This window comes from Montipora foliosa, chromosome 3 (genome assembly GCF_036669935.1).
Source record: "Montipora foliosa isolate CH-2021 chromosome 3, ASM3666993v2, whole genome shotgun sequence".
NCBI lineage: Eukaryota > Metazoa > Cnidaria > Anthozoa > Scleractinia > Acroporidae > Montipora > Montipora foliosa.
This window is the reverse complement of record NC_090871.1, coordinates 25,271,714-25,295,030: the sequence shown is the minus strand read 5'-3', so window position 1 is coordinate 25,295,030 and position 23,317 is coordinate 25,271,714. Positions and strand designations below refer to the sequence as shown.

General features: G+C 38.8%; 2 protein-coding genes and 1 pseudogene across 2 annotated transcripts; 2 read left to right on the top strand and 1 right to left on the bottom strand.

Annotated features, from left to right (window-relative positions):
* The first annotated feature begins 16,734 nt into the window (after positions 1–16,734).
* Positions 16,735–18,103, top strand: LOC137995468 (THAP domain-containing protein 2-like). Its single transcript, XM_068841013.1, has 4 exons — positions 16,735–16,938; positions 17,353–17,493; positions 17,842–17,908; positions 18,081–18,103. Exons 1-4 carry the CDS (start codon positions 16,735–16,737, stop codon positions 18,101–18,103), a joined length of 435 nt encoding a protein of 144 aa, XP_068697114.1.
* A 118-nt stretch (positions 18,104–18,221) lies between these two features.
* Positions 18,222–19,656, top strand: LOC137995467 (uncharacterized; annotated as a pseudogene).
* A 391-nt stretch (positions 19,657–20,047) lies between these two features.
* On the bottom strand, positions 20,048–21,359 carry LOC137994659 (P2X purinoceptor 7-like). The gene is made up of 3 exons (XM_068840265.1): positions 21,040–21,359; positions 20,751–20,883; positions 20,048–20,228 (listed from the first exon to the last, which is right to left on the bottom strand). Exons 1-3 carry the CDS (start codon positions 21,260–21,262, stop codon positions 20,048–20,050), a joined length of 537 nt encoding a protein of 178 aa, XP_068696366.1. The 5' UTR covers positions 21,263–21,359.
* Between the last annotated feature and the right edge of the window lie 1,958 nt (positions 21,360–23,317).

The window sequence follows — 23,317 nt, the reverse complement described above, 5'->3', positions numbered from 1 at the left end:
TATGCACGTACGTCCGTGCGTACAGCTCAAATCCGGGGACTACTATTCCATGGAGGCATTAATTATTTAAAGTCATTATAAAATCGGGCCAAGTTTTTCAAATTGCAAATTAAACTGGTGTCTCTGTGTGTGAGTATTTCCAGAATCTTTTCATTAACCCATAAAGGCCTGGCCAAACGGATCCAACATCATCCAACATTGTTGGACGCTGTTGAAAAGTGTTGAAAGACAACGAAGTGGCCAAACGAATGCAACCTGTTGGATCCAGCATTTTGGACTCAAGGGTCTGGGACCAAAATCTACCCAGAATCCTTAGAAACAAACTCTCGCCATGTTAGCGATTTCAAGTTCCTTTTAAAATTATCAATAGAGTCACTATCTCTGATGATACCAAGAGGACGGCTGTTCCAGAATCTGGGAACTGCAACAGCCAATTCGCGGTTTCCAAAGATCTTGCTGCAGCTTTGAGGAACCTTGAGAAGACCCAGGGCGTCACGGCGTAAAAGATCCTGCAGATACATTGGCGCCATGCCCCAAAAGGGCTATCTGTTCGAAGATAGATTGCTCAAGTTTTCGTCGCTCAGATATTCAAGACTTTGCTCGTTCATCATTCTGTACCCTGAACTGATGTGGCAACGCGCGAAACAGATTCAACGAATAAACTATCACCATGGATACCGATGAATGTGATCGTTGAATCCAAATGGCCAAACGATGCAACACTGTTGTTCACACCTTAGAACAAAAGAAACGTTCGATGATGTTGAAGACGATGTTTGATGGAAGTCAAACTTCGTTCAAGAACTTCCGAAATCATGCAACAATGTTGAATGATGTTGCACTAACATGCTGGACACGTTTGGCTAGGTCTTAACGGCAAGAAACGTAATAGTGGAAGAAAGAAAAAAAAAAACTTTACCCTTCCAGGCCCCCACACAGTTTCAGTCTTATCACCGTTCCACCAGTTCCGGTAATTTTTTTAAGGAAATGTCACGATGATGATGATGATGTTCGATGATGATGATGATGTTATAGAGTGTTTCCACGAGACAGCACGGCGGCCATGTTAATGTCCCTAACGATGGCCACGTTTGTGTCCCCAGCTAATCCTCCGCGAATTGAGCTTTATTATCATGCAAACTTTTTTCTTTTGTTTCGGTGGAAAAACAAGTTACTGATCACGTGACTGAAACACTGTAACAGAGTTTCCGACGTCTTGCCCTTTGCTTGTACTGTAAACTCACTGTTTGTGTTGTAGCTTGCTGCAGAGAAATCTCGCGAGATAGGTAAAATTATCAACTAGCTACTTCATTTTCCTTGGTATTTATTTATTGATTTTAGTGATTTTGAAGGCATTTATTATGTCCTTCGAAAATAATCGGAAATGGCATTTTCGAGACCCTAAATGTGAAAATTGTCTGGAGGAGCGTGCCCTCAGACGCCACTAGTTTGCAGCGCCTTTGGCGCTCGAATCATTCTTCGACTGCGTACACCTTCAAAATCTCACGCTACGCCCCTACAGAATATCTGTGATCTTTTTCATCTGTTCATCCGACGTTCATTAATATAACAATATATTTTCTGATGTGAGTATTCGACTTAATCGACTTAATTCGCTTTCCACTTTTGGAGCTAAGGTATTGAATTGCCTGATGCCTGACTTGCGCAAACTTAAAAACAAACTTTACAAATTCTTCCGGTGCTTAGTGATGAGGATGATCATGTTGAGGTCTCAACGTTAATCTTGAAACTTACTGGTTATCATTAATCACAACATAGTTATTATTACTACTTCCTTTCTTGCTCAATGTAAATGCTAGCTATCTCTGAATGTATGTGTATACCCATTTATTTTATTTTTATTTTATTATATTTATTTCTTTACCTGTCTTACTATTAATCTAATTTGCTAAATGTGATTGTAAGTTACACAGCCCGCCTCGATCAGCTTTGCTATATGCGGGCTGGATGTGTATTTCTTTAATTTGTTAAATTGAACATTGAAATAAAATGATGATGATGATAATGATGATGATGACTTTTTGATACTTACATTGTGAGGTAAAGATAACACATTTTAAAAATGCCATGTCAAACGAATACGCCTTCGCCAAGTTGTGGGATCAAAATATAACGAAAACATTATCCCAGTGGGAAAATGTTAGTCGACGAGTGCCACGTGACCAGCCTGAACCAGGTCTTTTTCTCAACGAAAATGGAGGCAGAGAAGAGAGATCCTGGGAACGGGGTCGCCCCTTTTAGAGATTTCCCATTTTAAAAATCCTCCCTTTTAGCGATTCCATACTTTAGTAATTCCCCCTTTTAGAGATTCCCCATTTTAGAGATTCCTCCTTTTAGAGATTCCTTATTTTAGTAATTCCTCCTTTTAGAGATTCCCTGTTTTAGAGATTTTCCCTTTTAGAGATTCCCCATTTTAGTACATCACCTTTTAGTAATTCCCTCTTTTAGAAATTCCCTACTTTAATAATCCCCCTTTTAGAGATTCCCTATTTTGGTAGTTTCCCCTTTTAGTGATTTCCTATTTTAGAGATTCCCCGTTCCCCATTCCTTGTTCCCCGTTTGTATTCCACACTAAAACACGCCAGCTTGGCTTAAAGGACAAACTTCAAACAAGATCTCCAACAAATTAAGCTTACCTTTATGTGCTTTAAACAAACCTCTGAAAACACAAGCTAGTGATATTTCTCCTTACTTTACAAGAACTCATTGCGATTTATACGTGTTTATAACATAAGGGCAAAATTCTCTTGTCACCGTCGAGGTACACCAAAAACAGTTAGGCAAACGTAGTAAAAAAACAATTGTTCGCTCGAATTTTAGCGCAAAACAAACAAACAAATGAACCATTTCTTTATGTCCAAAAAGAGTACATATGATTGTTATTTAATTCCAGTTGAAAATAAAAAGCCAAGTTTCATTCCTGAACATTCCACTTTTTAAAAATACGCATCCGCTTGAAATAAAGCATCCGTAAAAATAACAAACGGTTTTGTGTCCAAGAACAGAATTTGTGCAGTAACCTCTTCCACCAAGTTTGAGCTATTACTGATATTATACAACCTTATCAAATCCAAGATTCAAACTCTTCTTAAGATATGACGAAAATTGCAATACAGAGCAAAAAGCAGCTCTAAACACTCAGTTTTGTTTATATCCAGATGCTTGACTTGAATAACTGCGTATCCCCCAGTGTGGTCCTGGTCACAGGAATATATGTCAAACCTGGATTGAAAAAGGCGAAAAATGCAGGAAAAAAATATTTTCCAACGAAAAGCGTCGACTGTTAAGAGTTGTAGTTGACGTAGTATAGCCGTGTAGCCGGCACGTCGAGCCACAGAAAGCGCGCGAAAAATGAGGTTTCGTTTATGTTTAGGTGTCCCAAATACAAGAAGTTAACCTGGCTTAAGGCTGCGACCCAATCGAAAATCAGTACCTGGTCAGCGGTCAACTTAAATATTTAGCTGACCTCGGTAAGCTCTAAACTTGAGCCCGCAATATGGTCACGTAATAATGGTCAGCGGATAGCGTATTTTGACAGGTGTCAATTGACCATAACATGGATGTCCAATATCAATATTGTATGCTATAAATTAAAGAACTTTACTCACCCACATTACATTGCGCGCCCTTATTACTTCAGTCGCCATTTTCAGGGCCCCCCGAAACTCTGATTTCTATGAATGTGCAAAGTAATCTTTTTCCATCGGACATCAAATAGGCTATATAATTCTGTTTTCCTCTGGAAAATAAGCTATGTCTATTAGAATTTGAGTTTCTAATATTACTAATGTATGACTTGCTCTTCGCAACATGCTGTCGAGTGGAAACGATTCTTTGTTGAACCATCTGCTCTTGGAATGGCAGCGAAGAGTACCAAAATTGGGAATTCCACGATTAACGACTGGAACGATCAGAATTTATGTATTATCATTTCTGGAAATTGAAGAAATAACTTCTTGGACAACATTACGAACAGCAAAACCCTTCGTCGAATTTTCTTCAGTACTAACCACGTACAGTTTTTATCAATTACCTTGCATTTGTTAAACTCTGTCAGAGTTATTCGAATATATCTAAAAAAATGACAAGTTACAGAATATTGGCAAAACTGCCTGAACGACCTTGACTTTTTACCACTTTAAAATGTTAGGTAATATGATTTCCATAATGTGGCAAAAAATGAAACAATTTTACCGATGGAAAGTATAAATATTAAGGATTTAGGCCAAAAATAGAAATATATCTACCTGTCATAAGATATGATGTTGCCATGGTGACGGCCATTATCCAAAAATTGACACCCAGAAAATAATCCTCCTTACATTGGTACCCATATTGGTAAGTCTGTACAGGGAAAACTGTGAGAGAAATTAATTAGGTTTCCTTTTGTAACTCGTGCCCTCTAGAGAGAGCATTCACAAATGCTCTAGGGAGCCACCTTAAGTTGCATTGTCCTTTCTCATCAGGTATTCTCACTTATACACCGCTGTGCATGTCCGAATGGATGCCAGAGAATCCTATTCCAACCACTTGGACAACAGCACCCACCAGGACATTAGAGAAAACAACGGGCAATAACACAGACGACAACTGCGCCTTCCAGGACAACTGGGAAAACAGTTCGTGCAACAACTGGGACAACTGGCTTTTCCGTGGGTTCATTGTATACGTTTGTGCCACCAATCCACGGTACGTAGAATTTCGTCATAGACACTACTGCATCCAAGCGGGAGTACCTGAAGGAACAAAAATGCTGATCTATTGATGACTTTCCCCTTCTTAGGCCTCTGTCTCAATGGGCCCTTTCTAAAGAAGGACTGCGACAAATCTGCTTTTACCTCCTCGCGAAAAATGAAAGAAACCTCAGATCCCCAATACACATCTCCTTATGACAAACCCGTTAACAGTGTTTTGAAAAAAAGAAGGACTCTGGGAATAATGGGTATCTCTTCGTCCTTGCAGGTTTTGCTTTTGAGTCGTTGACGTCGCTTGGTATTTCACTTGTCGCACTTGGAATTATATTGTCCGTAACCGTTGCAGTCCTCTCAATACGTTTCAAATCGGACTGCAGCATTATGGTGTCTAAGAAAGATGACTTCAACAAAGTCAAGATCGCCAGCGGGCCTATTTAATTTGGAGTCGTGGTTACTGGGAAATGAAGCGAAAAAGAGAAGACAAAAGAAACATAGACAGCTGAAGCTGTTGCTTGGCTTAAAATAAGGGGCGTGGATTAAATCGCTGACCATTTGTTGAAAATGTGGTTCACGATTTCTAGAATATAACCTCTGTATGCAAACAGTTGAACCTCGATTTTTGAATAACCTCTCCATAACAATGTCCTCAGAATAAAGAACGAAAATCTTTTTCCCACTTCTATATCAAAATGTCTGGAATAGAGCCCCGAAACAACTAACTAAATTTGCCAGTATCTTGGTTCAGTCTCCGTTATATCAAGTTTTCACTGAAATTTAAAATGGCGAGGTGTAGACAGGCCATTGGAAGTTCTATACAGATCGGAAAAGAATAAATATATATGGGTAACAAAGTAGTATTCAATACCCAAGTAAGACAACGCTCATTTTATAGTTTCGATAAGGAATGCTGATGAGAGTTAATAGGGACTTACAAAGGTACTCCCGATTCCTCGCCTACAGGACATTGCAATATTCATTATTAAAGCTGTAAACGATATGTTACAGGCCGGGATATATAAGTGACTTGTTCCTCGTACGTAATAATGTGAAGTGCTTAAGATGCACCAACAAGCTCGTCGTCCCACGTAAGGAAACTACAAACTTTGGCTTAAAATCTGCAACTTTTATTGGTGCCAAAATGTGGAACTCTTTACCGAATGAATTACTTTCAACGACAATCCTTATGAATTTCAGAATGCTTTAAGAGAGCTATATTTGTAATGTATAGTTTTATATGACTCACTGTAATAATTTTAGGATTTAGGATTGTTTACTTATTGATATAGTTAGAATGTTAGAATGTTGATCATGTTTTTTTTTTTCTTTTTGATATTATTTGTTCTTTTCTCGGCATATTAGGATGTATTGCTAGGGGCCCAATCAGTCTTATCAATCCGAGTTGAAATAAAGTTACCTACCTATATACCTTTATGTTGATATACAGTTTTATCATAAGCAATAGACCATATTCGTATTCTCGGTATTGGACTGGAACTAGCTTGCAATGGAGGCTAATGCGGGGGAATCTTTTCAAATGCAAATACTTTCTAATATAGCCAAAAGGTCGAGACAGCAGAAAGCAAATCGTTATCTTTAAGAAAGTTACGACATTTTTTAATTTAATTTAATTTAAACGTGGTAAACAGTAATTTGATGTCAAGATCATGACAATAACGATTTAAAAGGCGACGTATTTTGCTTCGAGCTATAGTAGAAAAACGGCCTAAATACCTGACACTTACGCTTTAGGCTCTACATTCTTTCTAACACTCTGTAGCTCACTCAAATATGTATTTCTTGTCACTTAATCATACTTAATTATGCATGTTTCGCCAAGTTGTTATATAGTCCTAACGGTGTTTCAAATATTTTGTAACTGACGATGATGTTTGTAACATCGAAACATGTCTTCGAAATTAAAAAATGTTGTAACTTTCTTAAAGATAACGACTTTCTAATATATTCCCCCGCATTAGCCTCCACTGCAAGCTAGTTCCAGTCCAATACCGAGAATACGAATATGGTCTAATGATTTATTGCGTTTAGTTAATTGTAACAAATAGTTTTAATTAGTTTTACTTAGTCAATTGCCTTTTAAGCTCTTTTGTACGTTTCGTACATATTTTATTATATTCAATTGACGTCGTTTTTAAATTTACATGTAGATTCTTATGAAATAACAAATTCTTAATTTGCGTGTGTTTTTAATTTACGGTAAATTTACTGTACTGTAATTTAGGGTGAGTTCGATTGACCGTATTCTGGAATAGGAATACATGAAAAAGAAGTTAGAAATCCTTCATTTTCATTAAGATTCAAATCAAAATTGCCAAACACTTGCTAAAATGTTATTTTAAACATATCTTCATATCCTTCTGGCTTCAAAACGCCAGACATGCCGTTTAGAATACATCACTACATGTATTCTTTTTCTGGAATAGGGTCAATCGAACGAACTCTTAGTAGTTAAATTATATTATGCATCCAGCGCGTGATTACTTTGGAGATTTCGAGTGAATGAGACCCCAGCAAACACACTGGGACATAAAAGGAATCAACGGAATTCTGGTATTTACTTTTGTACTACATTCTGGTTCTTTTGATAACCTCTGAGTGGGAAAACACAATGAAGCCACGGCTATGATGTTCAAGGTCCTAAATGAATGAACTACTTTGAACAATGTCCATACGGAGAAATAGTGATTTGAGTTTAAACGAGTTTTCTACATCACTATATGTTTCAGTTTTACGAGTTCTTTAAGAATAATATGTAACCATATCAGTGTTCTCTCAGTTAGTCCAACATAACCTTACACCAGAAACTAAATTGCAGTGAGCTTTTATTCAGATGTACGATGTGTGTCGAATCTGACACGTGAAGGGTAAGGATAGGGGAAGCTTTTTTATCTTTTTGATAATCTTTCACCAGAAACTAAATACGTTTATGCATGGGAAAGGGTTTTAATACCATTTGGAGATCAGGTTGGCTTTATATTGTCTCGATGCAGTCTTTCAATGCAAAAAGCATTACGATCGCCTTTCTGTAATGCGAATTTCCTTTTGATCACGCGTTGCCCTGGGCATTTGCTTAAATCGGTGTAATACAGTTATACATTCGTGTTAACAATTTGATATTTTATCTCCATTTTAAAGCATTGTTTTGTACACCAAATGGTAAGTACAAGATTTTTTAATGACTTCATTTATGTATAGGAATACAATTTAACCGATTGCAAAAGAGATGATGACTGAAGTCTGTCTTAAAGAAGGAAAATGTCTAGGCTTGCAGCCCGGAAACAAGCCCTGGCCTTCTAAGAATGCATGAGAAAACTATCCATAATTTCAGTTTGTTAATTAGTCAACATTAACCGTATGACCAAGCACAGCAATATGTCCTATCACAAAAAAGTCAGAATCTTAAAGGGAACTTCCACTAAAACAGGAACATATCTTTAAAATAGTTAACATAATGCTCACAATCAAAATTGTTCGACAGTTTTTTAATGGGAGCGTTTGTATCCGAAGTGAATAAATTTTAAAAATGGGTGTTTTGGTTTTCAAATTTCCCGGGCGCCGCCATCTTGAATAAGTGTGACGTGTCATGGCTGCTCTATTGTTTTAAAACAAAAGCTCTTTGTGCAAATACAAAAGAGCAACCATAACACGTCACAATTATTCAAGATGGCGGCGCCCAGGAAATTTGAAAACCAAAACAAGCGTTCTTGAAATTCATTTATTTCGGATACAAATGATTCCATTGGAAAACGTTTGAACAATTTAGATTGTAAACATCATGTTAAATATTTTGAAGTTGTATTCTTGTTTTAGTGGAGGTTTCCTTTAATTTGTTAAGGATGCAATATTTAGAAACTAAACCCCTTTACGCGGCTAGCATGCGGCCAACTCTAAAACGAGGAATTTCTAAAAGGGCAGGAGTCTCTAAAATATATGGAATCTCTAAAAGAGGGATAATCTTTAATCACAGACATAATTTCTTAGAGGGTGTTTTAAAAGTGAGATTTTAACACATTTTTTTACAATTCGCACAGAACTGCTGCTTTGGCAAAAAAAGAATCAAACATTACTGGACCTTTTCAATTCGGGAAAAGTGTGGTTCGTATCAAAGTGCTCATGAAAACGAAGAATTAGGAACTTCAAAGTCAGATAACCTAATTGTGGTTGACATTTGAAAGACGAGAAGAGAAAACGAAAAGCCCACTCGTAATCTTCCTTTATTATGATTTCAATACCTGCTGATTTCTTCCAGCGAGCATTTTTAAGTTAATTAAAAAGTACAGGGATGCAGTGATTTTAGCCAGCCTTCGCATTGCAGGAATTCTGTCATCAAAGGGCAACCTTAAATTTGAAAAAATTTTGCGCCTTTTAGTCATCTATTTCATCTCATGCGAAAATATGATTTGCCCAGCTATCTACAAATCAACCTCTTGCTGATGATACCTAAAAGAGAACAAAACCCTCGGCTATAAGCCGAATCTGCTTCTTCCAAAATTTGCTGGCGGATTCAAAACCGAAACTTTGTAGACAGGGTCGCTCCATCTCCGTCCGAAATTAAGTTGCTAACTGCCCTTAATCTGGATCAAGACACTCTTGCAGTCTAAGGACTGCATCAAAAATCCAAAATTCGGTAGACCAAAAAAGAATAACATGCCGCAAATAATTTTAGAACTAGTTTGAGGTTGAGAGTTTGTCCAAGGCCTTCCTATTGCAATGAAATGGTGTAGCAGTTTTAGTTCTAATCTGCAGCCGACTTGTAATGTTACTTCTCAGCGATTTCAGAGCCATGGCCTCATCAAGCTGGATAAGGTGTGTCATTAGTTCGTTCTTCTTGTACACCACTTTACCATACCATGCTGAGGGTTTCAAGACGACGACCAAGACGAAGTCCGCCTTTCAGGAAAAAAGGATCTAAGCCGGACCAATTAACAAAATCGAACAACAGATGATAACTGGAAGTAATTGGTTTTACAGCAATGACAAACTCTTCACAGGAAAGAACAAGAAAGCAGTCCAAAGACGAGATCTGTTTCAAGTCTTGTTTCAAGCACACAGTCACAGAGGACAGCAAATTACGGAAAATAAAGTGAGTTCAAGTAATTATGCAGAAATCAGCCAGAAAGTTGTCAACACATCCATTCCATGCCGCACAGAAAATGCCCAACAACCAATGGCAGCTCCAACATTCTAGTCTTTGTCACCCTTTTATCCCAACATGCTTTTAGGAAAAATAACTGAGATCGAAAACCATTATAGTTGTGTAGTGACCAAGTTTGGAGAAGTCCAATGACTTATCTCTCCTACAACATTAAACCTGTCTAATGCTACTTATCGTACTTTCGATTATTTTAAAGAAATTTCCTTCACATTCAGCTTGTAAACAGGCCATTTTGCAAAATGAATAATTTCCTTTCAAGGCAAATTTTAGTTTATTAATATCCTAATAGTACAAATAGTACCATTGTACCATTTGAGAGGCAGTGTGGCCCAGTGGTTAGGGCGCTTTCCTTGAGATCCGGGGATCCCGGTTTCAAGACCCGTTCTGACCACTCGTTGAATTTGTTCCTGGTAGTCCCTGGTTCAACTTCCCAGCTGCACTTGTAAATAGCCAACTGGTTTGCCTCCGGCCAGTTGGAATTCTTAACAATTGTTGTTGTTATTCTGTTCCGTCGTTTCGTTCTGTGTCATTGGCCCTGAAAAGCCCCTATGGGGAGCGGTCAATTAAGTATGTATTGTATTATTGTGTCGTATTGTGTACTGCTCTATGTAATTGAAAATCTGAGAGACAACTATTTATGAATCTTGTATTATACAAGTTATATTGCCAAAGGAATGATTAAAGAATATCACAGTTTTTTTTTCATTATCAAAAGGAGTCCTCCTTGCGAAAGACGGAAAAGGTTTTAGCTCTGACAAGGGCTAACACTCGAAACGTCACCTTATTTCACCTCCCCATTGCCACAGCACAGCGGCTTCTTCACAAGCTATACCGTTTTATCCTGCATGTGAAAATATGCTTTACTTCCACCAACCATGAATCAATATTCTTAACCCAAATACCTAGACAATCACAATTACAAACTGCAAGTTAAATCGGCGAACTGTAATTGTTATAAATATTCTTTCTTTCTCAAAATTATCCGCGAATGGAATAACCTGCCTGCCAATGTTGTTGAGATAGGAAATTTAAGACGTTTTAAAATAGCTCTTAAATCACACATGCGTATTTCTTAGGTTTTTACTCATCTTAGATTTTATTCATGTATTTTTAACTTTTAGTTTTGGAAGTTTATTCACATAGGGTTAACCTCTTAAACTTCCTTTTAAGGGTATTACTATTCGTGTTTTTGTTTACGATACCTTAAATAAAGTATGTATGTTTTAGACTAAACACTGCAAATAACTGATTACTCCAATCACTAAAATGCGTGCAAATCCCTTACCTGGAATGCAGTGTCTGACACTTGCAGACCGCAAGCTAACCTTAACTCGCACTGAAAGCAAACCGTTTTAAAATGGATGCTTGGACATAAATACAGCTTCTCAGCGCGATTTAAAATGTGTGCTTTATAGACTTAAATAATGTTTATCAGCGCTATTTGTAGGCAGTTTGCAGTTGTCATACACCTCCTGAAATGCTAACCGTTTCAAATAAGTGCGTAAACTTAATTAAGAGCTTAACCCTAATTACTAAAACGCAGGCAGTGTCCCTAACCTTGCATAAAAGCTAACCATCCAAACTAAGTGCTTAAGCCTGATAACTAAGCTGAGCATTTAACCCTAAACACTAAAAATCACAGTCCACATGCAAGTATTATTGTCTTTGATAGCATCAGAGACTACAATCCACCATAATAATCTTAAAATGATTTCTCTAGTTTGTTTTATACATTCTCCACTAAATTAAGTACAGAAAAATATCCAAGTATGCTAAAATGGTCAGTGTTCTAAAATTTAAACTGGTTTGAACAAAAAAAAACTTTTCAAACCAGAATCGAAACAAAATTAAACCACAACATACGTACTGGAATGTAATTTGCAAAAATAAGCAGCGAAACAAATATTTTAAATAAATCATGGGTAATAGGTAAATACCCCAACTGGTAGAGATCGACCATTTGGAAATGTATCGCATGTGGTGAAGTTGAGCTTGAGACCACCGAAACCAAATCCAGCCAGTTGGCACCTTCCACTCGCCTGCTGTGGCATCTCCCACTTCAAGGACACCATTACACAGATTTGTCTGACCACTACTACTCGCTTAGTCTGTTTCTAGTCATCCACTTCTTTTTCCAGAGAAAAACAATTTCATACTACGTCGACGTACGCCCTCGTCTCAGTACTACCCACGAACATTAGCAGGAACGTGCGCTCTTAGCAGGATGCCTCTTAGCAGGCTTTCGACCACCACTAACGAAGAAAAAACTTTTCGTAGATCTATCGTCTTTAAAAATGCGGATTCGCTACCAATATGAATCGATCTCAATTCTAGAACAATATTGCAATTTTTTATTGCTTATAAGTGCAAAGTTTTCTTCGTTTTGCCATTTTTTTTGTTCAGTCTGTTTGAACCTCCAAATCAGTTTCGTTCGTGCCTGCGGGAACAATTTCCCCACTGAAAGTGATTTTAAATGTTAAAACCAATCTGAATGGCAATCTTTACGCCAATCTGTATTCCATGTTAGATTTCGGAAAGCCAGAAAAAAAGGAAGTGACTATTACTTTGCATACAATCCATGCGGTTTTTTCAAGCTTGGATCCACTGGTGACTGCTCCGGTGATGTGGCTGTAAGTTTTGCTGTCTTCCTTGTAGTTTTAGTTTATTCAAGGCGCGTTTTCATCTTTCCTTGCGAAAGTCGATACTAGGGTTCTTAATTTAGAGAATCCTATCTCAGACCAGATACTTTGTGTGGTGTCGTACAAGTATGCTATGCGGACCTATGTAAAGCGCGGAGTTATGGGTATGTAAGAGAGAGATCCGCCATGTAGTATAGCATGGTGTAGTGTTATTAAAGTTGTATTTATCCGAGCTTTAAGTGTGCTTCTAATAGCCATCTGGTAGTGAAAAGGTTACACTTTGGATAATAGGGACTTCAAGATAATACACGACGGTAAACTGGGACGGTTAGATGAGTGTCATGTCACACAAAATCCCCGTGACATTTGACCGTCGTGTTTCCAGGACGGTATGTTTTCGCCGGGTTTCTCGTCGTGGAATCTACGGTGAAAACGGTAGGAATTCATCCATACTTATTCGCACTATTTTAGTCTTTTCCTTTATTATGCATTGAAAACTGATCACCCAATGGGTTAAATGTGCATTTGGTTGTGTTTGTCTTGATTTATCCATCGCTGAAATGCAAAAATCTAGCGAAAATTCTGAGTTGCAACTTCATTCAAAGACATCACTCGGCCACATCTCGGCTCAAACCAAAATTTGCTTGTTCTCAATGTAGAGTTATCCATAATCCACCATAAAACAGGAGGAAAGCAGAAAAGAAAGGTAAAAGAGATAATTGTAGCCGCATTTTTTGTTTATGAACCAATTCCCCTTAGCGGATTTACACTCGCTAGAATCCAAGGAATCTAAACAAACTGGTTCAAATTCCCAGTAAGGATAAAGAGGATTCACTGATTCGTATTCATAGTATAAAAGAAGAAATTCCTCCTCGCTGAATTGAACCTTCTGCAAAAGAAATTACAAGAGAATTTCTCGCCTCTTCAAAAGACATGTTTATTCCACCGTCCTACGGTCGTGTTGGCCGAATCTTAAGTTAAAAATTTTCGCGCCTTTCTACCGTACTCGACTAAAGTCTCCGGTATATGCATCCAACCGTCCCAGCCTACCGTTGTCCACTATCTTAAAGTCCCTAATAGGCCGTCGAAGTACGGCTTGTGACCCCATGGTTTGGTGCCAGGTCAAAGATATATCTTTTGTAAAACAAAACCGTCTTATTAGATACAGGGCAATGATAATAGATTTTTTTTTCCAGATAAACGCAACCTCATCCTTGCCTTACAGAAAAGGTGTCAACAAGAACAGTAACCTTTACAACCCCTTCATATGATCCCTTTAACCGGGAAAGGCATGAAGTAAAAAAATAGTCCTCTGTCCATACGGAAAGTTTAACCTCGGCACTGATATGAAAACGTCACAGGGCGCGGAAATAAAATAAATACCGACGCACAACACATGCGTCATAAAATGATGAGGCGATATCTCGGAATCCCGAGCCAGCCCGACCAAGTAACTGATCTCATCACAGACAGTATAATCCCAAATCAAATTTTAGATATACCCTTTCACAAGATAAGGAGTGTTTTTCTCTTGTATCGGAAACCTGTGAAATTTTCCCTGAAAGTAACACTTTTGGCTGAGCATTCTATTATTTCTCAGGGCACCATGATCCGAAGTTTTTTGGTTGGAAAATGTCTATCCCTATGAATCTCAGCAGTTTGAGCCTTTCAAGTGCATTAGGAGATGTGTTCATACTTAATTGATGTGTTCGTATTTTATCACGAGCGAGAAGTAAGCGCTTTCATCGCAAAGTGAACTCCAGATGTTTTCGTTGATTACCGGCCGCCACATTGGTGGACCAAGAAAACTTTGTAAACTTGCGTTAAACGCTTCCACAAATAACTTAGAAACGATGAACCGCACAGACCTGAGAATTGCAGAGGTGGTTAAAAGATTTGTTTCCTACAAAATTCTAAAGTTCTTGGTCTTTTTTTTTTCATTCAACGATTTCGAATTTATTTTCTTGTTGTGTGATAGTGTAAACAATACGAGAGAGCGAAATGAGAAACAGACTATCATACCGCGCATCTTCATTCTTCCATTCACGCATAGCACAATTATTGCGCTTTTGACCTCAATCCGGCCCTTCCGTTTCAAAGAAAAATGTGTTCTTCTCCCGATTAGGGAGCTGCCTCGTTCGTTCGCTTCAGGCTCTCTCACTGCGGTGACAATAAAATTAAGGTATGGTAAGCATGAAAACCCGTCGACAAAGAATCATCTATTATCCCACCCTCTGTAATCAGGACACCTTCAGGCCCGGATCAACTCATTAGTGCGCGTCTGTCATGCTTGACGTTTGTGCAGAAGCATCAGCTGGAATGCTCTTAAGATTAGAAATACCACAAGCTTGATATTATTATGTCACAAACCCGTTTATTGTGTTGGCAGTACTTTGAAGGTAAGCCTCACTTGACCTCTCGCAGAAAAAAAAAATCTGTTAACAGCTTCAGAGTTATGCGTCGCATTAATGGAAGCTGTTAAGAACAATTACGAGTAGACTAAGGCAATTGAGTAAATTTACCAAATTCTCAAACGAATCAACTCTCTCCCTACAGATGAAACAGAATCACCTTAGTAGTCTGGATTTCCAAATGCACAACAGCCTGTTAGTAACTCCCTTATTAGTAATGTGAAATAGTAATAGGCTATTAATTTCTCCTGCGTTATTTTACTTTTTTTAGTAATTATCTTTTTACTTTTACTTAAATGTGTCCCTTTTCTTTCAGATATGCATGTGGACTCTCACAGAAACTTACCAAAATGTCGGAATTCATAAGACATCCACGTTAACTTTACGATTATCCAGGGAACTAACGGATCTTCAACAGGTTTTATTGAATATCGCAACGAAAAGTAGAAACTTGAAATAAACATTATAAAAATGTTCATTTACTCTCGGGTTTTAAATTACCTGAAACAGTTCAAGCCTTTCAGCATTTACCATCGCCACCATGCTTTATAATATACCAAAAGTATTCTCTGCAGACCTTCCCACGCTTCCCATGGCCACAGTGAATATGACCATTAGAGTCTCACTAGTGTGACGGGGCCTACTTTGAATTCTCTTTTTCTACTACTCTTTTTAATACCATGCACTTGTCATGGAGTCCTACCCTCTTCATTAATAGGGAAATCGTTGCTGACGTCCCTGTTGACTCTTTGTGAAACGTGTATCTCTAACTGCGAAATGAAGTATGTTAAGATTTTGGGATGATCGCATCGCAGCTATGGCAGTTGTGTAGGATACTTCAGCAGTAGCGTATTTCCAAAATCTGCACATCCGTTGTCAGCACAAAAAACTTCCCTTTGAAGACGTGAACTTAAGATATCACACTAAGCAGGACAAATTAGTTGGCTTATCGTGATATCAAACTAGGGTCGATCTAAAACTAAGAAGTCAACCAGTTAGTATCCTGTATGATTCTGATTATTTGACGTGCAAGATTCTGGAGCTATAAGCCAACATGGAAGTTTATAATCATTATCGTTACCTTCATCATTTTATTAAATCAGTAACACGACTATCTCCAGGAACCGAACCATCTTAATCAAACATCTCCGTTTTAAATTCTTACCACATTAATATGTAGTCTTCTAACTTCTATGACGTGGTCACAATACACTTTTAAGTCCCAAAGCACTTTTACTTTTTTATTCCCGAGGACGCCTTCGGGTTTATGTTGAAACCATTTTTCTGTGTTTTGTGAATAATACTTTTCACATAGTTTCGAATGCACTATCCTGATGAAGTCATTGTGTCTAACTCTAATATTATTTATTAATTTCTACCATTTAGGTAAACTAGTAGTGTAGTAGTAGTGGTAGTAGTAGTAGTAGTAGTAGTAGTAGTAGTAGTAGTAGTAGTAGTAGTAGTAGTAGTAGTAGTAGTAGTAGTAGTAGTAGTAGTATCGTTAGAGATTTTGACAACGACCAGTTAAAGGGAAACAAGGGTCTAGAAAAAGTTTACCTTAAACGAAAGCCCACCTGCTCAGCATTTCAAAAATGGTTGTCATTTGGCGTAGAACTGACTTGGATTCTAATCATATGGCTTCGAAATCGTTCAAAATCGCCGCCATCTTGGAACACTGGCCGCCATATTGGAAGTGAGGAATGATAACGAGGGTATGACGTAACAATAGTCAAGGTTTGTTTTGACCCGGATTTGACCTTTGCACACGTGCAAGAGTTAGTGTCAAGGCCGGAATTATGGTTCATTGCCTCGCTGTTGGATGTAGTAATACTTATAAAAATTCTAAAGGACGTATCACTTTTCACAAACTTCCCGAAGACAAATATCGTAGAAAACAATGGCTCGCAAAAATAAAACGAGAGGGAGAATTACCGAGACCTGAGAACTGTCGTGTGTGTTCCGATCATTTCACAACAGAAGACTACGAGCGGGATCTTCAGGTATGAAAGTTTTTAATTTTACTCCGGCTACTTCGCATTCACATGGTAAACAGTATGTGGTATTCCATCTTTTTACTTTGCAATCAGATTTTAATTCAATTATTTTAAGATGATACGCTTCATTTATTTATTTTGGAAAATGGCGCGAAACAGGCCGCCAAGATCGCAGTAATGACAATGGTCTGACATTTGTATCGAATCGCGAAAAATAAAGTCCCTGCCGCCTGGCGCCGTGCATTTTCAGCCGAGTGATTCTTATATTTTGTCTCTGAAATAGCGTCTAAATTTAATTAACGTCAAGAAGAATAATTATATCGCTTTTTTGTAAATATATCGCCTGGTCTTCAGGTCACGCAAATGGTGTTTTATATATATATAAATTTATAAAATACAGTGTTTTAATAATTTTTACAGGCGGAGCTTCTTGGGACTACAAGGCGCAAAAGGAAACCACCGCTTAAGGAAGACGCTGTACCTAGCATTTTTGGCCATGCTCCACCGAAAAAAGTCCGTAAAACAAGTATTGATCGAGCAAGCCGTCAAACCAAACGGGAGGTGAGTTTTTGGTACGAATGTCACGCACCGGTGTCACGCTTGATCGAGGAAACTTGATTGAGGAAACCTAAGGTAAAGCACCAGCAGTATTTAGTTCAGGACATTCGAGGTGGCTACAAATCACACAAAATAATTGAGGTTTAAGCACAATGTCTGGATTTGATTTCTAATGTCGCAGGTGCTCTAGATATTAAAATCTGTTTTTAGAATGAAAAACGTATGCCTTTTAGCATCCTGGCTATTATTCATATTAATTTTTTTCTGAGTGTACAGCGGCAAGTTTTTTACTTGTGTATAAAGAAATTTAAAAAATTAAGTTTCTGCATTATGTTTTTAATTTTTATGTAGATAGTAAAAGCCCTACTCGTAAACACAACTCCAGAAGTAGGATCAGAAGTCACTTTGGCAAGTGAAGGTGAAACGCCTGAGAACCCTTTGACCCTTGGCTGCACAACCTCGCCTACGGTTTCAGCGGAAAATATTGAAGCAGAAGAACAACCTACTGCACCTACGGTTTCAGCGGAAAATATTGAAGCAGACGAACAAATCTATGAAACCACATTGATGCCCTCTATTTCTTCAAACAGATTGGTGGAAAGCGGAGAAATAAAAGAACGAAACTGCGAGGTAAGCAACGTTATCAGCCGTGAAACTCACTGGCTTGCAGCTGACACAGGAGACGCATTGCTTCTCAAGGACCACACTTATTCCTGTGTGCCTCCCTGGGATCCACAGGCCGAGACTGCACAAGCACTCACATCCACTCCAAAGAAGTCATCGGCCAACACGGAACCTCCGCTGTTCGATCCTGACGAAGACATCATCACTAACCTCACCTTTTCTTCAGTGGAAGAGGATGAGAATGACAGCTCTTTCCAGTTGAACTTTGAAGAACTGGACGACACTATTGAAAGCAACTTGGAAATGCATGATCAAGATGGAATGGATAAGTTTGAAAAAATGTGTTCAGTCCCCAAATACATCGTATTTGAGGATGAACTCCTGAAATTATTTAATCGTTGCGTTATCTGCGGAGAAGAGGTGTTAGAAAAAGATCTGGTTAAAAAGGGCTCTATTTTGAAAATAACAACATTCTGTAAGAACTCTCCTTCAAAAGAGTGGGTTTCTCAGCCGACCGTTAAAAGAGCTGCTGCAGGGAACCTGTTACTTTCTGGCGCAATTTTATTTACGGGCAATACGTTTTCTCGCGTGTCAGAAATGGCTTCTACAGTTAATCTTGCGTTTCCTGGTGAGTCTGACTATCTCAACTATCAAAACAAGCACCTGTTTCCAGTTATAAATGAATGTTGGCAGCAAGAAAAGGCTTCAGTGCTTGCAGATCTCCTAGACAGGGAATCTGTAACTCTCATTGGTGACGGGCGCTGTGATTCGCCAGGGTATAGTGCCAAATATGGCACGTATACCATGATGGACACAGAAACTAAAAATATTGTAGATTTTGATGTCGTTCATGTGAAACAAACCACAAGTTCCCAAGCAATGGAAAAACTAGGTTTTCAGCGTTGCCTCGACCGTGCCCTCGACAGCGGGATTCCCGTGGCACTGATAGACATACAGGAATAAAGGCACTGATGAGAACTGTACAAAGATCGCGGAGTTGAGCATCAGGTCGACGTTTGGCACCTTTGTAAAAACATAAAGTCCAAGCTGGCGAAAAAAGCCAAGAAAAAAGGATGCGAGGAACTGGCCCCCTGGATTAAATCAGTAACTAATCATCTTTGGTGGTCGTCTATGACATGCGAAGGGAATGCTGAGCTCCTTAAAGAAAAATGGACCAGCATACTGCACCATGTTGCTGACAAGCACAGTTGGGACTCATCCACCCTCTACAACCGTTGCCCACACGATCCCATTTCTGCGACTGCGCGCCGGAAAACTAAGTGGCTAAAAGCAGGTTCACCTGCACACGAAGCTCTGAAGGAGGTTGTTATGGAAAAGAGGCTTCTCAACGACCTGGAACTTCTCTCCAAGTTCATCCATACTGGAGCCCTTGAGGTTTATCACTCGCTCTACAACAAATACATGCCTAAAAGGCAACATTTTAGTCACAAAGGAATGTCTGCACGATCGCAGTTGGCTGCTTTAGACCATAACTCGGGAACTGGGTGGGAGCAAATGGTAACATCACGTGGTGATAAGTAGTATCGTTACGTTTATCCCAAGGGCATGAAAGACTGGGTGGTTAAGCCTGTGTTCGAGAAGAAGTCTAAGCAGCACGTGAGGGACATGATGCACCGGGTTTTGGAATCGAGAGCCACAGGGGAGGACATCGAAGAGGTTGAGGTTCCTGACCTGCCAAGGAACATCGCGCCAGTACCCCGCCCCCCCCCAAAGAGGAGCTGCTCGCCCGCCACGCTTCTAGATTTGGAAAGAAAATTTAGCTGTTCTTGTTCAAAGTTTCAAAACCATTGAATCTTAACATAACAGTTCACATTTTGTGCTTAAATAATCTGTTTCATTGAGGGCTTTTTTTGTTGAAGTTAATCTCAGAATAGAAAACAAGCTATTCCCCTTGACCGTTTTGCATACATTGTTATCCCGGCCATGAATAGTTCCCCTCCGCATCCTTATATCCAGTATAGATGCCACTTTCCTCCGGGTACTCTGTTCGGATGGCCCAAACAACACAAGACGGGATAACGCGTCTGTTTCCTTTTCCCAGTCTGTTGTACGTCCACCACGTAAACTGACGGTATCCAGCTAATCTCATACTCCTGTAAATAATCAAGAATATTATGATGTAATAGCGTGCATTCTTAAAATATCAAAACTAGTTTAGTTCATAAGGTTTCGGAATTATCTCCCACTGGAGTGTAAGGTAAGGGAAACACAAAAAGGTTATGGTTGTTGTGTTGATGTTGACTTCACTACCTACGAAAGCATATATTCAAACTGATACTGTTATTTGAAAAAAAATGTTTCCCCGGTGAAGGGGTATTAAAAATTTTAACACTCTTGCCACGAGTATATTGGGCGCTGCAAATTACAGCATTGTAACAAGATAAAACTCGAACAAAGAAAGAAATCCTGGAGAATGTTGACAAAAACATGGTAACAAACTTTTGTCTGTACACCTACAGATTTTTATCAGAGAACCAAGATTTCCTTATTATTTGGCAAGGAGGACAATTATCTAAAACATACTTCACAAGCCTTACGCAAGCTTTAAGCGTGATAATTATTAATATTGCATGTCTTCATTGTTATAAATATCTGTAAACCGTTTACAAACTTACGCATTTGGCGGGGGATCTTCTAGACGATCGCTCCGAACTTGATGGAGCCCAACAAGAGCTGTTTTTAAAACATCTGGTTGCAGGCAAACCGGTCGAAATGATTCATGCTCGATTATGCACTTGTATCGCGTTCCTGCAAAACAAAAACCGCAAACAGCTCACCATTTCAGTTTTTGTAATATTTGCAAACTTTTTTTTAAAGAGGTAAATATTATAGATTCCTTATCAAAAATCTGTAATTACAACAGGTGAATTAAAACATTGTTATTAAAGAAATTTAAATTTGTACCTTCGAGGTCCAAGCGATCTCCGAGAACGTCCATCTCCTGGCAACAAAGACTTTCAGTTTCCGTTGGCATGCCCTGACAATTGGTGCAAATGCACCAGTTATGTCTGCCAAGACGCGATTGAATTGCCCCGTCGGCGGTCGACTCTACCGCTTCCGGTGGCTCTTGAGTCACGTTTGAGTCACTTTCGTCTTCTTCGGAGGTGTCGCGCTGTGGCTCAAACATAAACGGGCGTATAACCCCATCTGCCTCGATTTCTAGATCGAGCGATGAGTCGCTATCGCTTTCAACAGGTGTTTCAATGTCACTGTTTGTGTCTTGGGCGGCCATGTTTTACTGCCTTGACTATTCTGACGTCACAGCCTCGCTTACATGAAAGAGATTCAAGATGGCGGCGAGTAATAGCAAAATGACGATTTTTCCTTCCCGATTATTTACGACAAAGATGACAACAGAGCAAATTTTTGCTGTTTTCAGGTATTTTATTGTATGAACTTTCATTTTAGGTAAACTTTTTCTAGACCCTTGTTTCCCTTTAACAATAAATGAAAAAAAATCAGGACTTTAAATGAATGGACCAACATAGTTTACCTGGTTTGTGACCGAAACAGGAAGAGCGTCAATTCAGCCTCCTTCAGAGTGATCACCGAAGACAATGGTAAAAGCCAAAGGGTAGGTAAAGTTTGATACGCAAGGACTGATCTTAACTTTCTGTTTTTATATGGCGCGAGAGAAACAATAGAAGAGAGTAAAAGTCAATATACAAAGAAAGAATAAATCTTTTTGGCTTTTTGAAATACTCGCTTGCAACAGTCAAAGAGTTGATTTCAAATAAGCAACATGAAAAACTTGCTAGAACATGTTGCATCAACATTTCAAATTTAAAATAAATTAGCCAATCATAGCGCGCGCACTATCTCAGAGCTACAATAAAACTTTGTAATGCCACGTTTCCCCGCAAATTTTCTAGGATTTTCGTTGCCATGAGCTAGTATTACTCCAAATTTGCTGATATAGAACCTATGATACAACTGGGTGCCGGTACGAATGAAAGCCGGGTACAATTAGCCCGAAAAATACTTTGTGGAAACGACACGAGGAAGAGCTTCGATCTAGACTCATGCACTGTAACTCCTGATCAGTGTTCTGATGTAATTCGTGAACCTCAAATCCCCGAATCCGCGGAGGGCTTATCTCCTTTACTGCGGGAGGGGTACCTATTCCCTCGCCACAACCACCTTCGCCGAAAGAGACTGAAGTGGAGTAAGCTACTTCATCAATCAGCACTTCAATAGAGAACTAAGAAGCTAAAGCCACCAAGAAACGTCAAGATTCAGTTTCACTGCACGTCCGAACATAAACCTCACCTTAGAAACCTGTTCGAACATTCTCTTCAAAAATATGCCGGGAAACCTCCCCAACTATTTTATTGAACCTCCGAACCGCTTTTGCGTATTTTTTACGACTGATTTTTAGTTTTAGGGAGGTTTTTTATTATGATTTCAGAAAAATGGTATCTCGGTAATAGTATACGTTTCCTCGAAAAGATTTTGTGCGATTGCCGTTGATTTCTCCTCCGGCGTTTCGCTATGCTGATTTATTAGAATCCGTAGAGTTATGGTTTAGTTTTCCTTATCGCTCCCAACTACATGTCGTCCTCTGGACACATCGGAGCGCGAAAACACGGTATTGTGTAATAGTGCCACAAGGGTAATGCGGAGAAAACAGAACTGAATTTCATAACGCGTTTGTTCTTTGTAAACCTTCTTTTCTTTTAATGCGGTAGTATAAAATACTCTTCAAATACCGAGATGAGTTGTTGAGTTCATATTTAGTGAGAATAACCCTCAGCCGCACGCAGTAAATTTCATTCGGTTCAATTGGCTGGACTTTTAAGTGGAAACTTAACTCCACTCTTTACTAAGCTTTTAATGGTATAAGAGACACACCGTCTACCTTCGGGTTTTAGATTTCATTCATCACACACCTCAGAATTTAAGCAATTCAAAGATTAGCGATGCAAAAATACTAAACATTGCAAAAATGATGATGCACAACTCCCCTGTACAAGCTAAAACATTTAAAGTCACTACCAAGGTCAGTAGATGGTTTGTCCCCTGAAGCAAAGAAAACTTTTTGGAAAATAAGTTTGGCTGTGTGGCCCTCATAAGCAGTTTAAAGTGCTGTGGTGTATGTTATGAAAGGTTGCACAGGCTGTCACCCAGTGTAAACAAAAGTGTTTCACAGCCCCCGTCCGCAAACAATTCTATTCAAAATCAA